The sequence below is a fragment of the Carettochelys insculpta genome, chromosome 7 (assembly GCF_033958435.1).
Source record: "Carettochelys insculpta isolate YL-2023 chromosome 7, ASM3395843v1, whole genome shotgun sequence".
Taxonomy (NCBI): Eukaryota; Metazoa; Chordata; order Testudines; family Carettochelyidae; genus Carettochelys; species Carettochelys insculpta.
Genome location: NC_134143.1, coordinates 71,751,610 through 71,770,978, shown reverse-complemented (window position 1 = coordinate 71,770,978; position 19,369 = coordinate 71,751,610). Strand labels below are relative to the sequence as shown.

The 19,369-nt window shown below is 41.9% G+C and overlaps 1 protein-coding gene across 2 annotated transcripts in view; it reads left to right on the top strand.

The window, feature by feature from the left end:
- CNNM2 (cyclin and CBS domain divalent metal cation transport mediator 2) overlaps window positions 1–19,369 on the top strand; it is a 196,974-nt gene that overhangs the window by 168,605 nt on the left and 9,000 nt on the right. Inside the window, exons 3-7 of one of the 2 annotated variants that reach the window (XM_074999244.1) lie at window positions 2,082–2,219; window positions 4,492–4,661; window positions 8,911–9,004; window positions 11,869–11,934; window positions 16,344–16,528. In XM_074999244.1, coding sequence (XP_074855345.1) covers window positions 2,082–2,219; window positions 4,492–4,661; window positions 8,911–9,004; window positions 11,869–11,934; window positions 16,344–16,528 — 653 coding nt within the window. The remainder of the gene's footprint in view (window positions 1–2,081; window positions 2,220–4,491; window positions 4,662–8,910; window positions 9,005–11,868; window positions 11,935–16,343; window positions 16,529–19,369) is intronic. The other variant, XM_074999245.1, reaches the window with a different exon arrangement.

Genomic DNA, 19,369 nt, shown 5'->3' with positions numbered 1-19,369 from the left:
GGGTACTATATTTGCCCTTTTCCAGTCTTCTGGAATCTCTCCCGTCTCCCATGATTTTCCAAAAATGATTGCTAAAGGCTCAGATACCTCTTCTGTCAGCTCCTTGAGGATTCTAGGGTGCATTTCATCAGGCCCTGGTGATTTGCAGACATCTAATTTTTCTAAGTAAATTTTAATTTGTTCTTTTCTTATTTCAGCTTCTAAACCTACCCCTTTTTCACTAGCATTCTGTATGTCAGGCATTCCTTCAGATTTCTCAGTGAAGACCGAAACAAAGAAATCATTAAATATCTCTGCCATTTCCAAATTCCCTGTTACTGTTTCTCCCTTGTCACTGACCAATGGCCCTACCCTCTCCTTAGTCTTCCTCTTGTTACCAATGTGTTTGTAAAAAGCCTTCTTGTTTCCCTTTACGCTTGTAGCTAGTTTGAGCTCATTTTGTGCCTTAGCCTTTCTAATCTTGCTCCTGCGTGCTCGTGTTGTTTGCATATATTCATCCTTTGTAATTTGTCCTAGTTTACATTTCTTATACGATTCCTTTTTTATTTTGAGATCATGCAAGATCTCCTGGTTAAGCCAAAGCAGTCTTTTGCCATGTTTTCTATCTTTCCTACACAGCGGGATAGCTTGCTTTTGGGCCCTTAATAATGTCCCTTTGAAAAACTGCCACCTTTCCTCAGCTGTTTTTCCCCTCAGTTTAGCTTCCCATGGGACCTTACCTACCAGCTGTCTGAGTTTACCAAAATCTGCCTTCCTGAAATCCATTATCTCTATTGTACTGTTTTCCCTTCTACCCTTCCTTAGAATTGTGAACTCTATGATTTCATGATCACTTTCACCCAAGCTTCCTTCCACTTTCAAATTCTCAATAATTTCCTCCCTATTTGTTAAAATTAAATCTAGAACAGCTTCCCCCGGTAGCTTTTTCAGCCTTTTGGAATAAAAAGTTGTCTCCAATGCAATCCAAGAATTTATTGGACAGTCTGTCCCCTGCTGTATTAGTTTCCCAACATATACCTGGATAGTTGAAGTCCCCCATCACCACCAAATTCTGGGCCTTGGATAATTTTGTTAGCTGTTTAAAGAAAGCCTCATCCACCTCTTCCACCTGGCTAGGGGGCCTGTAGTAGACTCCTAGTAGGACCTCATCCTTGTTTTTTACTCCTCTGAGTCTAACCCAGAGACTTTCATCCCGTCCATCTCCTATGTCCATCTCCACCTCTGTCCAAGTGTGTACATGTTTAATATACAAGGCAACACCTCCTCCCTTCTTTCCCTGTCTGTCCTTCCTAAGCAGGCTGTACCTTTCAATCATGGTGTGGCTAAGTTTCCCACGGTCCCATAAAGTTTCTTTAAAGCCACCAGTCCTGGTTCTCAGTGTTCTGTGCTGTTATTTAGTTCTAATTTGTCCCTAAATGTCCTCTAAGAGCCCAGTAAGCAGTGGAAGTCTTGGTAGTGCTGCTAGACAATATCGACCTCCTGTGGTCTGGCAAATTTTCTCATTCAGCACCAGTTAGGTCCTGTGCATGCCAGACTAGAGAGAGTCAAACTTTATAGGGATCTGTACCATCAGGGTGTAGCATTGCATTGTGGCTCTTTAATGCTTACCAGTAACATTATATAGCTCAATCAGGAGTAAAATAACCTCAGTATTTGCAAAGCATTCCAGTAATGTACATAGAATGAAAGTGACTGCTGCAGATAGTGAAATGTTTTGTCTGTTTATCTTTAGTAAAACTGTTCAATGAGACCTTCCACTAGGTATAAAAATAGTCATTTGTCCACCAGTCAGACATTGCCAGACACACTCCTTCACCCCATTGGTATCGGTGAGCTTCTGGACAGCTGTCTGAGACTTCACCATCACGCAAATGCAAGATGAGCTCTGTAGTATGCTCCAAGTTTTATCACTGATATCATCAGTTTTGAGTTTGTTACAGGAAGGGATCTCTGTCCCATTTGTTTTTCTGGACGAGTGTTGTGTATTGGATAGTCTTAGATAGCTTGTTCAGTGCAGTTCATATCGGACCCCTGTTCTAATAGACTTTGCTTTCTTCCCTCTCCTACCTTCCCTTGCCCAGCTGATAACAAGACGAAAAAGAAAGTAGCCCACCGGGACAGGAAGCAGGACTTCTCTGCCTTCAAACAGACGGACAGCGAGATGAAGGTTAAGATATCACCACAGCTCCTCTTGGCAATGCACCGTTTCCTGGCAACAGGCAAGTATGACTTATTGCAGCGTGCAATCAGACAAGAGCCAGAAAGCTATATTGTCAGTGGAGGTTGGCAAGGCAGGTGGGCAGCGCTGGCAGGGAGGGAGGCTGGAAAGCAGGTGACAAGTAATGCCACTTTTTTGTATTTTGTTTTCTGCTTAAATTCTCTCCTTTCCTGTGTTCAGTGTCGGCATGAACCCTTTGAGACATTTACCAGGGGTGGACCAGTAACTTTAAATTGGTCTGAAAGGTAAGGTTGAATGCAAGTGCCACACTGCATGTGTTGAGCCAGTCAGGTTAACAGCTAGCAAGTACTGTCCAGGTGGGAGAGCTCAAGGAAGAAGCTGAGGACTCGGTACCAGCTGTCCAGGTCTCAGGACTGCTGAGTATCTGTAATTCTCCTTTGGGGGCTCATCTGGAAAGAGATACTGGTTTGCAGGGGGAAAGTGCAACCTTTTCCATGGGACTTTGACTCCAAATGAAAGTGTCTCTTTGGAAAGTAAATGCAAATTAAACAGGTGGTTGAATTGTATTTTTTAAAATGGATTTCTCATTGGTTTCAGTCATTTTCAGTTGGCACAATCACCAGCCCAGGGCAGTCTTTGCGGAGAACTCATAGATTGAGTAGGCTACTGTGACTTGATTTTCTTCTCTTCAAGGAGTAGGTCTCAGAGTACCAGTGATAAGACCCATTACCAACAATGTGTGTGAAGCTTGATCTCCTGATGCTTATGCTTACCTGCTTGGTGTGTAGGCCATGGCTGTCCAGGAGCAGGCCTTTCAGTTAGCACTTTTCACCATTGCTAATCCCAGTGAAAGGAAACAGTGCAACAGGAGGATGCTGCTGTAATAACAAATAACACTTTGTTCATTTATGGGCACAAAGTTCATTGAAGGCTCCCAAACACTGTTTTGACAGATTTTTATTGACTTAATTTGTGGTGCTGTTTCTGTGCCTGTCTAGGAAATGTAAAATGATTTTATATCTCTCTGGCTGTGGAAGCATTGCGAAGTAAGTCAGGTGTTCCAGTTTGGTCGGTCTGTTCTAAATGCAGACCAGGATCTTTGGAGTTTCCAATGTCTCCGAAGCCCTGTCCTGAAACCAGCCTTTACAACTATTGGCAATTTGCATGTCTGCTTCTTGAGTGTCCCTGGCCTAAATCCAGCTCACAAAAAGCTTGTCTTTTTTCCCACTTTAAATAGCTCTTATTGGAAAGGTTGAACAGTAGGAACAAGAGGATATAAGGTGTGTTCTGTGTGCTATGCATTAATCCCGCTGGTGTGAATTTGCCTTCATTCTTCCTCTCACTTTCAGCCCGTCCCCATGCAGGCTGTGGCGTCTTTCTTTTATTTCTTTGGGTTTATACAGCAGGCCTATCTATAGCAATTTTTAGGTCCATGAACAATCAGAGACCTTCAGAAACGAGTACAATAAATAATGAATTCATGTTAACATCATTTCAAAACCAACTTGTAAATTCTTTCCCTACACTGTCCATGAACAAACCCAAACTACAGGCTGAACCTGTCTAGACCAGCACACACTCATCCGGCAACATCCATAATCCAGCATGATTTTAGTTAGCCAGATGACCACTTATCATGCCTGTGATCAAGATTCACATGGTCCCATAAAGTTTGTTTGTGGCTGCCTGCCCTGACTCTCAGTGGTCTGTGCTATTATTTAGCTGTAATTTACTTCTAAATGTCTTCTAAGAGCCCAGTAAGCAGCAGAAGTGCTGGTAATGTTGCTGGACAATAGTGACTTCCCAGGGTCAGGCAAATTCTCTTGTTTGTCACTGGTCATATCCCAAGGGTCCCAGACTAGAGAGGTTTAACCAGTACTATGGTTTTTTGAGTTCTTAGATGGGCAAACTCCGCTTTCTTTTCCCTTTACGTTGGAAAGTATGTTATGAACTCAGAGGGCAAATATGTTTTGGACTGTCTGGGAACTGGAGTGTGCCATGGGGCATGAATACACAGGGATAAAAAACCCTGGAGCTGGCCCAGGTTAACTGAAAAATGGTTGTATAGATGTTTTGGGCTTGGGTTGAGGGCAGCTGTTTCAGATCCCAGCTGTCTACGTAGCAATTTCTATCCCTGAAGTCTGAGCCCAAGTCAGCTGTTGTTCTGCTCTGAGTCTTTTATCCCTGCGTAGACATAACTTACCAAAACTCCAGTTCTATAACCTGTGCCTCTGCATCCATGTTTCTTAACTAATGCCAATTTATCCCCATGCACTTTAGGTATAATGCCAGATTGTGTCTTGTGTTTATAGAAGTAGAAGCATTTGGCCCATCCCAGATGTCAGAGAAGATCCTCTTGAGGCTGCTAAAACATCCCAATGTCATCCAGGAGCTGAAATATGATGAGAAGAACAAGAAAGCCCCAGAATACTACCTCTACCAGAGAAACAAGCCGGTCGACTACTTCATTCTTATTTTACAGGTCAGGCACATGACTGAATACACATGTATCATGATATGTGTCTCCTTTCTCCTTCCCCTCCTTATCTTACTACTTAAGTTAGGGTATAGAAGCTAGGACACCAGGGCTCTCTTCGTGACTGCCTTGCTAAGCTGCTCACCTTGAGAAGCTCATTCAGCTGCTCTCAGCCTCAGTTTAACCTTCTTACAGTGTGGATAATACACCCCTACATCTCAAAAAGGATCATGTATTGAAAATTGCAACAGAAGGTGACTGTTATTTGAACAAGCAGCGAAGGAGAATTTTTGTGTCCCATTGAAACAGCTGGAAAACACTGGTAGGCAAAATGCAAAGACTGGAATTGACATTTGGTCAGGATACTCTTGCTAAAGCATTTTTTTTCTTCGGGGATGTTTGACAGCACATTTAAAAACACATTTTTTTACATTTGAAGGTGTGCATCTCCAGAATCCTGACAAGAGTTCAATGTTTATTTAGGGAATAGCGCCACCTACTGAGTAGCTGACATCACTTTCTCCTGGAGGCCCTCCATTCAAACAGTGATCCTGGCCTGACACTGCTTAACTTGTGTGATCTACTGACATTACAGGCCAAGATGATGAGGAAATACTCTTTTTTCGTCTTGCCTTTGCAATTAGGAAGTATATTTTCTTGTTCTTTTTTTTTTTTAGCTTTCCTCCTCAGGAGATAAGCAGTGGGAGCACAGGAACACTTAGATTTTGTCGACGGTAGTATTGAAACCCCTTAGCACCTTTCTAGCAAGAATGGTATTTCAAGATGGATTTTGCTGGAAAGGTGCCACCTTCTCAAAATAGACTGAACTCAGTTGTGTTTACAAAATGGCTTTCAAAATAACTATCTTAATTTATCTTACGCAGTAAACCAGTTTTGTAGATGTTCTTCTGTGGCATTCGACATAAAAATGTCTTTATTTTTCAATATCCTTAATAAGATTATTTTTATTAAGAGAATACCAAAAGTTGGGTGCTATGTGTCCAGTTGACTTCTGTTTATTAGGATTACTTTTCATGAGGAATTTGTAACTCTGTAAACTCACACACTTAGTGGATCTCTGCAGCTTGAAATGCACAGGAGGCAAGATAATAGAGGAAGTGCTTTGGGATGCAGTATTGCATGGGTATAATAAACAGCACACGTTAGGAGAAATAAACCATACTAGAGGCCTTGTTGCAGCTCTGCTTACAAGCAGAAGTTGGGCTGGAAGAAATTTCTAGACAGTGCATGGGCTGGGCCCTGCACTGATTTGAGGAGGACCTCTGATGGGGGCTGGGCTGGGCTGGACTCTGAGCTGGCCAGGGGAGGGGATGGGGCTGGTACAGTGCTGGGGCGGGGGGGTGTCTGCTGGAGGGCTGGGCCAGGCCCTGAGCTGGCCAGGGGAGGTGATGGGGCTGGCATGGTAGGAGCTCTGTTGAGGGGGCTGGACTGGGGCCTGCGCTGGCCGGGGGAGGGACTGCGGCTGGCACGGTGCACGGTGGTGTCTTTTGGGGGCCTGGGTCAGGCCCTGAGCTGGCCAGAGGAGAGGTTGGGGCTGATATGATGCGGGGGGGTGGGAGGAGTCCATTGTGGGAGTTGGGCCAGGCCCATAACTGGCTGGGGGGGAGGGGCTTGGGCTGGTGGTGGAGGGTGTCCACTGGGGGCTGGGCCAGGCCCTGAGCTGCTCAGAGGAGGAGCTGGGGCCAGCAAAGTGGCAGGGCAGAGGAGAACATGGTAGAGCTTTGCCTGGATGGAAACAGCACAAATTTTATAGTATGTGATTGTAATAAGCAGGCATATGATTTGTAAAAACTAAAATGCTGCTTTTAGAAGAAACTTTTCTATAAATGCCGATGTCACATCTGACAGTGAGTGTAGGAAGACATGCTGCAAAAGAGGTACTAACAGTTGGTTTTTCCAGAATATGTATAATCAACATATAGTAGGTAGTTCCCTTTGGTTTGCAGTATGGTCAGTCTCTGATCTGGCTGTCTCCAGACACACTAATACTCTTGACGTAAGAAATACACAAGAAAACAAATGTACAGTTCTGTGAATTTAATTTACTGTAATCTCATGCAGTCAAATTTGCTGATTGCTGGAATGTGATTTCCCCTGCATAGGCTCATCTCATGGAGAGTAATACATTATGCAATAGTATATACCATTTTTTACAAAATTCATGTTGTATCATTAAACAATGTTGGGGAAAAAATGCAAATGTCAACTTATAAAGTATGGCTGGACACTTCTAGAATTTTACTTTCTGATCCTCAGATATGTTGCTGCTCAGTAGATTGCATGCTCTTTGTGTGGCCCACATTTCAGTGTCAAAGGTGACATTTTTTGTGTGTGCAACTAATGAAATAGCTAAGTCCCAGAATTATGGGCTCATTTTTACAGCTAACTACCAGCTCAAAATTATCACCAATTAGCTACAAAGGAACCCCCCCGGGGTTCCCCCTGTGTACATCTAGTGTCAGGGCTGGAACCTATGACTGCGTGATGAATAATTGCCAGTAATTACTCAATTGATGCTACGTGGCTGAACAGCATATTTTTAACAAATTACCAACAGAACATTTTTTAAATAAATTTGAAATAATTGTGAAGATCAAATGTGCTTCTCAACCATTTATGCTGTTGCATCCTTCTCACCTGACTCTCATCTTAGACAAATAGACTAGACAGTTTAATTGCACAAGCGCACCGCTGCTTCGTTTTGATTGAAAATATTGATGGACAAGTCTGATTATTTTAAATGTTTTTTTTAATTGAACTGCAAGAAAATACATGGAAACATTTATATTGTTTATATTTATATTGTCTTTGTTTTAGTATAAGTCTGTTTTTACAAAACCTAAATTTTAGCTTCAGTTTGACCTGTTTTTTCATTCACTGGAGTATTTATCCATTATATGTGGGCAGAAGCAGCCCGTTCCTTCTCTCCAGCCTAGCAGAGGCTGCAAACACCGCATGTAATTAATTAAATTCTGTTTACGTAACCTTCTTCCCCCAAAATATATTTTCAGCTTGACAAGGAATCAGATTTTTTCTTCCCTTGTCTCACAATTCACTAGCGGCTGCCACTGTACTGGGGATAGAGGTGAAAATAGGTTCCCACTAGGTAATTACGGAAAGCCTCTAATTTTATACTTGCTACATGTATACCATAGTGAGTAGTCTCAGAGAGAGAGCCATGTTAGTCTGTGTCTTCACAAAACAAAAAAGCCGTCCTGTAGCACTTTAAAGGCTAAGGAAAGAATTTATTAGGTGATAAGCTTCCGTGGCACAGAACCACTTCTTCAGATCTGGAAGTGGGTCTGTCCCTCAAAAGCTCATCATCTAACAAATTATTTTGTTAGTCTTTAAAGTGCTACAGGATGACTTTTTTGTTCTCTGTATACCATGGTAATTGGAGCACTAAAAATACATTGCTAGAATAGATACTTCTGCTCTTTTTCTGTATTAGCGTCTTGGTTATAGAACAGTTATGTGCTATTAAATAACTGCTTTGTTCCACACCAGCCGCATTTCTATGGTGGTGCCCTAGTGTATAGTTTATATAGTATTTTGGGATCCTTGGATAAGGTCCTTTATAAATTATCAGTATCAAATAATAAGGGATGTGGAATTTGTGAAACTGTTGGAAACCAACTAAACTGAAAGAACTGTGAGAAAGAGGAATTATGGATTTGTTTTTTGTGGGAATCTTGCTGGGGAAAGTTTACAACATGAACTTCAGCCTCACAAAACATGCTGAGCTTACTCCTGTTCCCAGTTAAGATTTCCTGTTTGTGTTCAGAAGGGCCTTGTGTGAATCTAGGCAGGCACCTGAAATGAGTACATCTGTGTTGACAGACAAAGAACGTACAGTATGGGCTTTCTCTTCAGTTCAAAGTGAATGGTGCATTAAGTAATGGTACACAAACATTCTTCGGAAGTGGGAAAAACTAGTGCCACTGTGGAGCTTCTGTATTTCTTTGCAGGGATGAGCCTGCCCATCTAGCTGAGCTGAATTAGCTGGAGCAGAAATTAGGTCAAAAAGTTGTGTGTGGCAATGGGCATGATTTGAGGTCTTGGTTCTACCCTTGTCTGTGCACTTTTATAGACTTCAGCAGAAGGTAGGAATTAACCTTAAATTGCCATGTCAGGCAGCACTGCAACTTTAATGGTGCAAGTCTATTACAAGGTCTCTGGACCTTTGGATGTTTGAGGCCCCTTTTATTTATGGCTGTCTGATTTTCCTCAACAGGGGAAAGTGGAAGTGGAGGCTGGGAAAGAGGGAATGAAGTTTGAAGCTGGTGCTTTTTCCTACTATGGGGTGATGGCCCTCACAGCATCACCAGGTATGTTTGTACCTTCTATGTTTGAAATTTCTCTATGCCCAGCCACGCCTCTCATTTTTAATATGGATGAAGGGAGCTGGGTAGGAGAGACCCAAGTAGTGTTTGATCTAATTGGCATCCACAATACTTGATGATATCCTACTAATGTAAATAGCTGCCTGGTGTTTCACATCTGGGAAAGGTTGCTGTAGGTTGTGCTATTTAAGTCATGACATCTGACAAGTTGTCACAGGTTTGACATCTTGCAGGCTGTGAGCAGACAGGAATCTGCTAATTAGTGATTTGTCTTGTTTTGGCTACAGGACAGTTGGTTTTGGGGGTTTTGTTTGTCTGTTTTTAACAGCAGCACAATAGGGACTGAAGAAACTGGGTGAGTGATGCTAACTGCTAGGAGGACACATGATGCTGTCAAATGAAAATGATTCTTCTCAGGAAATGATGATATATCTTAATAGTCATAGGGCTTGTCTGCATGCTGAATTACTCTCCAGCAAACCCAGGTGCAATTCTATAGCATACTAGCTTGCCGCTAGGTAACATCCTTTGTGAACGCTGCTACAGCATACTGAAAGCCCCAGAGCAAGGGGACATTACTGCTTGGCAAGCTAGCACACTGTACATTGGCCTCTTGTTTTGCTGGGCAGTAACTTGTCACGTAGGCATATCTGAAACAAGCCTGAATTCTGAGAATTATCAGTTATGCTGGCATGAGGAACAGAGATTTTCCCATCACACACCAAGGCTGAAAATCAGCCCATACAACGAACTTGCCTAGAAATTTATCTTTATCTATATGTATATACATAGATAGATAGACAGATAGATATAGTATATCATATATGATAAACTGTAATCAGAAAAGCTAGTTGAGATCGAGGTAAATCCTTATTACAAAACACATAACCATGTGAGCAAGGGACCCTCTCAGGCTACCTCCACCACCTAGACATTCGCTGGGGCCTAGCACCAATTACAAGAAGTAAAGGTAATTCTTGTGTGCTGCTCTCTTGCAGCTTTACCGCCTCAAACTGTGATTCTGTCAAATCTCCCAAGCTAAAGCAGATTGGGCTGGCTCAATGTTAAATGGGAGTTCTCCCAGAAACCTCAGGTGCTGCAGAACATGGTGATAGTGATTCAGTGGGCAGTACCTATTCATTTTAGAGAGTATTGAACCACTGCTCCCACCATGGTGCCAGGGGGTGTATTTTATTGCTGGAAATACTAGAGACGAAAACCCCAAGGTTCTGATCAACTGATGTAATTAGAAATCCCACAACACTTTTCACAAATATTGGTGGGTTGCTCATGCAGGTACAGTCTGCCAACTAAAACTGCTTGACTGGCTTCAAACGGAGAAGTTTTTCTTCACACCCACTGCAATTTGTTTCTGGTGTCACAGGAGCAGAATGTCTTCTATATTCCACCCAAGCAGTAGCTGCAGTTCAAAAACTTAATGATCTAAGTATATATTATTAAGTGGCATTTGAGAGGATAAAAATACTGTATATAAATAAGCTCTTATAATTTATTTGTAAAAGCAAATTATTAGAATGAATTCCAGAAACAAAAGCAATTCTTTGGGAGATTTGAGATGTAAGCAGTAATAGTTTGTAGCCATTTAGCTGACATTCTGAATATGTGTTAGCAATAGCACATTCAAAGGAGGGCGCAATTGTTCCTTGATTATACATGCTGAAATTACATAGATCTCACTTTTGCTGTGTAGGGTTTTGAACATCAGCAGATTTGCTTGAAGCACAGATCCCTGTGAGAGTTTTGTCTGTGCTCTTGCAACAGAGGGGGTGTGTGTGTGTGTATGTGTGTGTGCTATATTCTTCCAGTTTCGCTACACATTGAGATTCAGCTTTTACAATACATATAGGGCAGGGGCATGTCAGAGCACCACCACTCACTGCACATATACTAATGCTACACTTGAAAATCTTTCACAGCTCCTCCTTCTGCAAATGTTATTCAGTGTGAACTTCCCTATGTTCTTTTTTGCTGTCCCCCTGGGTTCTTCCTTACTTCATTCCAGCTTTTGCATTCAGACATCACCTGTCTTTTCAGACATCCCATCTCTCCAGCAGAGATTGTGTCATTGCCTCTTTCCTGGGGTGGGCCTCCTACTCCTACTCCTACTCCTACTCCATGTTTAGTGTTCCTCTCCCTAAACTCCAAGTATGTACATCTGGAATTTGTTTTCAGTTGACTGCTAGTGGCCTGTATTTATTACATTTCCTGTGACACGTTTTTCAGCAGCAAAGTCTTTAGTTTGTGGGCACATTTTTCCATATGTTGAGTACATTTTAGTATGAGGTTTTGTGTCTTAAAGCACCGAGAGTGCTGCTTGGGTTTCATGAACTCTTACAAGATGACTGTAATTGCTCCATGTAGGTCTGCAAGCTGATTCCCTGGGTAATAGCCAAAGAGAGGCACTGCAGAGCAAGAATAGGTGCTCTTACCAGACTCCAAGACTCTTAGTCCCTAACAGCCCTCGTGCCCCTGTTTCTTCATCTGGAAAGTGAAAACAGAATATTTTCATTTTTATTCTTCATCTCTTGGGCTGAAGTGGTGGCTGCTTTTGCATTGTGTACTATTTTTAAATGAATGAGTCTTGAAATGTAAATAGAGATCTCTGGACTGAATAGCATTTGGGATTGCCAAGTGGAATGCATGTCGTTTTGCCGAGTTATTTATAATTATTCCCATAAATTGTCTAATCAACTTTTCCCCCTTTCTTTTCTGCAATTGATTTGTACATCTGATTTCTTCAGAGTATGACCTGACTCTTTTCCTTGGCAAGTGTGGAGAGCTGTCTCCTTCCCAGTCATGATCTCACTCTTTTTCTCTCCCTCTTCTAGTTCCCTTGTCCCTGTCTCGTACCTTTGTTGTCAGCAGAACAGAATTATTAGCAGCAGGTTCTCCAGGTAAATCCGCATGCTTCTTTTTTCATCATTCTTGTGTCTGCACTGACTCCATAAAAAGCCAGTTGCAGTCTGTATTTGTCTGACTGCTTTACTTGGTAGAGAGAAGTACAGCAGAGGGATATGCCTTGACAGGTAAGTATCCTAAACTTTTCAATTATGACTAAATAGCAACATTACAAACACATCAAAGTGAAATATTTGGTAATGAAAGTGTCCTTGCTTCTCTGACTCCCATGCTGATACACTAGCAGGATGACTTTGATTTAAAAAAAAAAAAAAAAAAAAGTCTGATCCGTAGCCTGAGTTCATGTAAAGATGTACAAAATATCTTAATTCTTCAGAAGATAAAACTGAAATGGAGAAAAATGTACCGTGGAACTGCCAAAATAGTTTAACTAAGAAAGAGGTGCCTTATCTCCAAACTGAAGTTTAAATGAGATTGTTCATACACTGAATATCCTGTTTTGCGATCTCAAAGACTCTGTCATCTTCAAGATTGATTTATTTCACAGATTTCCATGGAGACTTGTATATGAAGCCAACTTTGATTGTTCTCCCCATAGTGGTATTTAAGTTGTTCATACACGTAATGTGTGAATGAGATCTATGGGGTACAAGTGGGGATTATGTTTTTTCTTTGTTTTAAGATCATGTATTAATCAAATGACTGAACTGATTTTGCTTAACCTTTCCCAAAACATTTCACTTGAGGGCTGAGACCAAGCATGGAATGTGCTGGGCCAAAAAGAACTTGCTAGGGGCATTTGGAATGTTTGGGAGTAGGAGGAGAGGAATCCAGAATGGGGCTTGGAACTCAGCCTCACCTACAGGGTGCCTTTTCGAGTTAAGAGGTAAATGAAAACTTTGTTTGAGGGAAATGGCAGAATGTACAGAAAGGACTGTTGTTCTGCAGAAGCTGAGACACACTGAAATTTTGTTTTCCAGTGAATTTATCTTGTTCATATTCATGCACTGTCTTACTGTACCTTTAACCAGTACATGAATAGAACAGTATGTGTGCGCTTTAAAAAACCAAAACCGTCTCCTTTCCACCAAACTTTAGCAAGCAAGCAAGCCAGCCCATGGGAGTTCTCATTGGACATTTACTGCACTTTTGTTGTTTATGCAGCATCTACTCCCTGGGGTTTTCCTTTCTCTTTTTAATTTTCTGCTATATTTTACCCTCTGTCCTGAAATTAGTATTACGCACATTCCAAACAAACTACAGGTGATTGCCCTGCAGGGGATTTTTTTCATGCATAGTTAAAGTTTCCAGCAGCTAAAATGGAAAGAAAAACAGTTTAATCTTTCTTTAATTAAAATGTTTGATGGCTTTATTTTTTTCTTGAAACTCTCTGCAGCTTTGATTATCTTCTTCGCTCAATTATTTTGCTGTGCCCAAGTCATCTTTTTTCATTTTTTTTCCATTTTACAACTGAAATGTACCCCTCACATGTGCAAACTATTTCCAATATAAATGCCAGACATTTTTTCCTAGCTTTTCCAACTGAAAGAAATAAAATAATAATGGAGAATAATAAAGGGAGGGGAGGGGAATATATGACTTGAAATGAATTCATATGGCAACCCTGGTTGCTGTGGCAACTGACAGTGCAGCTCAGTGTCCCATGTGTTGTGAACATGCCTACACTGGGGTTTTCAGCTGTGGTATTGGAGCATTCTGTGAAAGGTCCCATTGCATTAATCCCAAACTTGTAGCAAACTATTTGGCTTTGCTTTGTGCCATTGGATCCTTTTGGTAGGAATTTGGGAAGACCCATGCTTTCTAGGTCTGAGCTGATGCAGGGGAATGTGCTGTTCTTCAGAGAAGATGGACCGGCCAGGTTTCTTTCTGTCTCATGCTCCATTTCCTCATTTCTCCATGCGCGCATCCTCTGCCCCCAAAAAACTCTGAGCTTATACATCATTCTCACTTTCCTCCTTGCTTTGAGTGCTCTCCCTTGCTTTCTATTGTTGTTCTGTCCTCTGCCTCCAGCCACTCCATGTCTTTAGCGTATGCACTCTTTCCACTCCCTTCTGCCACCCTATATTTCTCAGATGTTTTCCCTGGAGAAATGAGGATTTCAGTAGTCCAGGTCAGGTTCACACTATCTACTATTCCAGACAAAAACAAAAAAAACTTTCCCCCAGAAATTAGTGAGACGCTATCCTTGCCACATGGGTATGCATTTTGTGCATCTCTGTGGGAAAACAAAGTTTGATTGATTTAGTCTGACAGAATGATGGCATATGGTTAGACTGCTTTCTGTGAAGAAAGATGTCTGTAGCATTAGATTGTGCATCATAATAGCCATCATAGCTTTATAGTAGTTTCTCAAGAAAACAAGGTGGTCTCTGCATGGAGAGCTGATAAAAATCTGACTACTTGTCTCCGTACCTGGGCTTGGCATTGTCTCGCAAGGTTGTACCGATTGCTTCACTGATGGAAATTGAAGAACAAAATTGCCTGTTTCTCAAAACATTTCTTTTTCTGCTTGCTGGTTTGAAATAAAAGTAGTAGTCCCTGGATTTCAAAAACAAATGGCAAATGAAGGGTCACTTTGGTTCCATCCTAAGCTAGGAGAATTCTAGAAGCCAAAGGTGAAGAAGCACATTTTGTCCTCCTGCAAGGGTGGCATGGTTTGCATATCCATGTGACCAGTTCAGAGAATAAGCTGTGGAGCCCATGACAAAGCAGATCTGAGTCCACACGCCAAGGAGGGCATTAAGAATTGTATGATTAAGGGAAGGAGGCAATGCTAACAGCACCGTGAAACCTTGTAAAATCAAAGTTTGTTTGTGAAAGGGCGCTGGGTATCAAGATGCTGTTCTGCTGGTTGTTAAGTCAATGCAAAAATGCAGTGATTTCACCTTGATGTCTGAAAGGAGACCTCTCGCTTGGTGCATCTTTGGAATTGGTGGACTTTGGGCCTGATAGGAACCAAAACTCACTGATGCTGCAGATGTTCTGCATCTCAGTTAACATATACATGTAGTATTTGCTTCCAGATAGGAAACCTGGTAAAAGTCTGGGAAGCTGAATTTTCAAATCCATTCCCATGGACATGTCTACACAGCAAAAAAAACCCTTGTCAGCAAGTTTCAGATCATGAGTCAGCTGGCTCGGCCCTGTGCAGCAAGTCTAAAAATTGCAGTGTAGCTCTTTGGGCCTGGGATCTAAGACACAATCCCCTCGCCAAGTTTGAGTGTGGGCTCCAGCCCAAATATCTACATTTTTATTTTTAGCTCAAAGTAAGTTGATCTGGCTGCTGAGAATCACTGTTACAGCTCTCCTTTTGCTGTGTAGATACACCCTGTAGGGCCCCAGTCCACGGTGGACATTGAGGTGATAGAAACTTCAAGAAATGAACGTCATCATACACGGAAAGCCACATTTTAATATGTTCATAGCTTAAAGCCAGAAGGGACCATGAGTTCTACTGGAAATAGTTTTCAATAAGTAAATTACGGCCAGGGCACCCTTCTGGGATGGTTACGATGCTTTGGTAGGCTGCTGAAACACTACCTTTTTTTTTCTAGTGAGACTGAGAGGCTGATAAATCATAATTTTCCATACCCAGGGAGCAAGTACACCACAGCCTTTCTAGAATCTAGGTGTCTCTCATAGGGAGTAGAGAAACTTGCTGATTCCGCAGTGTCACTGGTCTGACAGAGGTTCTGTACTGCATGGAACTTGTTGTTTTGAGCACAACTTATCCCTTCAAACTCTGAGCCATGGCAGATGTCAGGAAGTCATTTCAGAAACAGATGAATTATAGAGAGCTTTTTGGCCCATTCAGAGGCATGTCACTCTTAGCATACCCTGAAGATGGATGCACCCTACCTTGTAAAACAACCAGATGATATATGATAGAGGACACCAGGGTGATGTAGGAAGTGCAAAATGTACTAAGTGATGCAGTGAAGTAACTATTGGTGAATGGCTCCATTGTCCCTGGATAAAAGACACTCTGCAGTATGTGCAATCATAATAATTAATAAGTAGACCTCTGACTTACACAGGGGGTTGCATAAATCAAATTTTGTGCACCTTGGGGAAGCTGCCACCTCGTTCCCAGCTCCCCACTACTTGCTGGAGCCAGGAAACTGACAAGTGCAGCAACGCGCCTGTGAGCTCTGGCAGGGAGCTGGCGCCTCGAGTTGTGTGTATCTCGGGGTCTACTGTAGTTTACTCTAGCTGTAGCGATGTCACAAACTACCTCTGGATTTAAAATGCTCTAAGTCTAATTGTAATTTTGCTGTTGAGCTGCACTTTGCTTACTTGACAACGTAAGTACCTGTGGAGATTTCCATGCAGTATCATGGGTTAACAGATGTCTTTGCAAACTCATTATTTAACGTTTCCTGATGTGTTTAAAACGTCTTTCTCTCTTTTTCCTGTTCTTCAGGTGAAAATAAGTCACCCCCTCGTCCTTGTGGCTTGAATCATTCAGACTCTCTAAATCGAGGTGATCGCATTGAAGCAGTGACACCAACATTGGGGAGCAGCAACAACCAGCTGAATGCATCTTTCCTTCAGGTGTACGTCCCAGACTACTCAGTGAAAGCACTCTCAGATATTCAGTTTGTCAAGGTAAGAACATAAGAACATAAGAATGGCCATACTGGGTCAGACCAAAGGTCCATACAGCCCAGCATCCCATCTGCTGATGGTGGCCAATGCCAGGTGCCCCAGAGAAGGAGAAAAGAAGACAATGATCAAGTGATTTATCTCCTGCCATCCATCTCCTGCCCTTGTTCTGAAGGCTAGGGCACCATACTTTATCCCTGGCTAATAGCCATTTATGGACCTAACCTGCAAAAATTTATCAAGCTCTTTTTTAAACCCTAATAGAGTCCTGGCCTTCACAGCCTCCTCAGGCAAGGAGTTCCACAGGTTGACTGTGTGCTGTGTGAAGAAAAATTTCCTTTTATTAGTTTTGAACCTACTACCCATCAATTTCATTTGGTGTCCCCTAGTTCTTGTATTATGGGAAAAGGTAAATAATTTTTCTATATTCACTTTCTCCACACCATTCATGATTTTATATACCTCTATCATATCGCCCCTCAATCGCCTCTTTTCCAAACTGAAAAGTCCCAGTCTCTCTAGCCTCTCCCCATATGGGACCCATTCCAAGCCCCTAATCATCTTAGTTGCCCTTTTCTGAACCTTTTCTAATGCCAATATATCTTTTATGAGGTGAGGAGACCACATCTGCACGCAGTACTCAAGATGTGGGCGTACCATAGTTTTATACAGGGGAAGTATGATATCTTTTGTCTTATTATCGATCCCTTTTTTAATAATTCCTAACATCCTATTTGCCTTATTAACTGCCGCTGCACACTACGTGGATGTCTTCAGAGAACTATCCACTATAACTCCAAGATCCCTTTCCTGATCTGTCGTAGCTAAATTTGACCCCATCATGTAGTACGTGTAATTTGGGTTATTTTTTCCAACATGCATTACCTTACACTTACCCACATTAAATTTCATTTGCCATTTTGCTGCCCAATCACTCAGTTTGCTGAGATCTTTTTGTAGTTCTTCACAATCTGTTTTGGTTTTGACTGTCCTGAACAACTTGGTGTCATCTGCAAACTTTGCCACCTCACTGCTTACCTCATTTTCTAGATCATTGATGAACAAGTTGAACAGGATCGGTCCCAGGACTGACCCCTGGGGAACACCACTAGTTACCCTCCTCCATTGTGAAAATTTACCATTTATTCCCACCGTTTGTTTTCTGTCTTTTAACCAATTCCCGATCCATGAAAGGATCTTTCCTCCTATCCCATGACCACCTAATTTACATAAAAGCCTTTGGTGTGGGACCGTGTCAAAGGCTTTCTGGAAATCTAGGTATATTATGTCCACTGGGTGCCCGTTGTCCGCATGTTTATCAACCCCTTCAAAGAATTCTAATAGATTAGTTAGACACGACTTCCCTCTGCAGAAACCATGCTGACTTTTGCCCAACAATTCGTGCTCTTCTATATGCCTTGCAATTTTATTCTTTACTAGTGTTTCTACTAATTTGCCTGGTACTGATGTTAAACTTATCGGTCTATAATTGCCAGGGTCTCCTCTAGAGCCTTTTTTAAATATTGGCGTTATATTGGCCGTCTTCCAGTCATTTGGTACCAAAGTGGATTTAAAGGATAGGTTACAAACCACTGTTAATAACTCCGCAATTTCACATTTGAGTTCTTTCAGAACCCTTGGGTGAATACCGTCTGGTCCTGGAGACTTGTTACTATTCAGCTTATCAATTAACTCCAAAACCTCCTCCAATGTCACTTCAATCTGAGTGAGTTCCTCAGATTTGTCACCTAAAAAGGCTGGCTCAGATTTAGGAACCTCTGTAACATCCTCAGCCGTGAAGACTGAAGCAAAGAAATCATTTAATCGCTCCGCAATGACACTCTTCCTTGAAGAAAAAAAGGCAGCAGGGCTTCCCTCTCAGAAAAGCTGTGCTACCTTGCAGAGCTGAGAGGAAGTGGGAGGGAGATTGCAGATCTGTTATGATCCTGAGTGGGTTACACAGAGAAACTAAGATTATGAAAGCAGCAGTCATTTTAAACTGCATGATTTCCTGTTTTTGCTATTTGTTGACTTTCCTCCACTACTGTTTGGACAGTGAAATTGGACTGGTCACTTCATTTTCTGGAGGAAGCTTTATATATAATTATCTTTCCCACTGGAGTTAGCCTTGAGCCCATCTCTTCTTCTGAAGCCTTTTGAGCAATCTTTCTAAGAATGAAAACTTTGGTGGCAGCTGCATTTGATTAATTTCTAACTAAAAATTGGCCCAGAATGTCCCTTGGGATGCAACCTGCCTCCTAATTTGTCCCCCTTTCTCAACTTTGGAGAAGTCTTGATTTCATCTCTGCATCCAGGCTTCCCATATCAGGCCTGCTTCTTGTGCTAAGATGCCAGTCAGCTCTCAGTGTCCCATCATAAACAGAGAATGTGCTGAAACATTCATTGATCCTGTGTGACAAGCAGCGTAACGTGATGGAACTGGAAATTCAATCCTAACTGAAGTCCCCCTTTAGATTAGGGAAGCTGGTGACCCCCTGTCCCAGAATGACCATAGTGCTTTTTTTAAACAAAGCCATTTCCAACTGGTTACTTCCTTTGAGATTTTCTTCGTTAGCACACAGATCAAAGAGTGCGCTTCAACTTTGTGCCCTTTGATGCAGTTAATCAGAGATCAAAAACTCTTTACAGGAGAGAATAAATCCAATCTTTTTAGTGCTGGAGACGTTGATTATACTCTGATATGCTGGGAATAGGATTTAAAAGTGATGTTTTAACACAGACATGCGCCCCAACCACCTGATGCACTGAGTCTAGCAGATTTACATTAGTAAGGCTTTATATTGGCCAGGTTGAATTGCGAGTTCAGTGTCACAAGCCATTGTT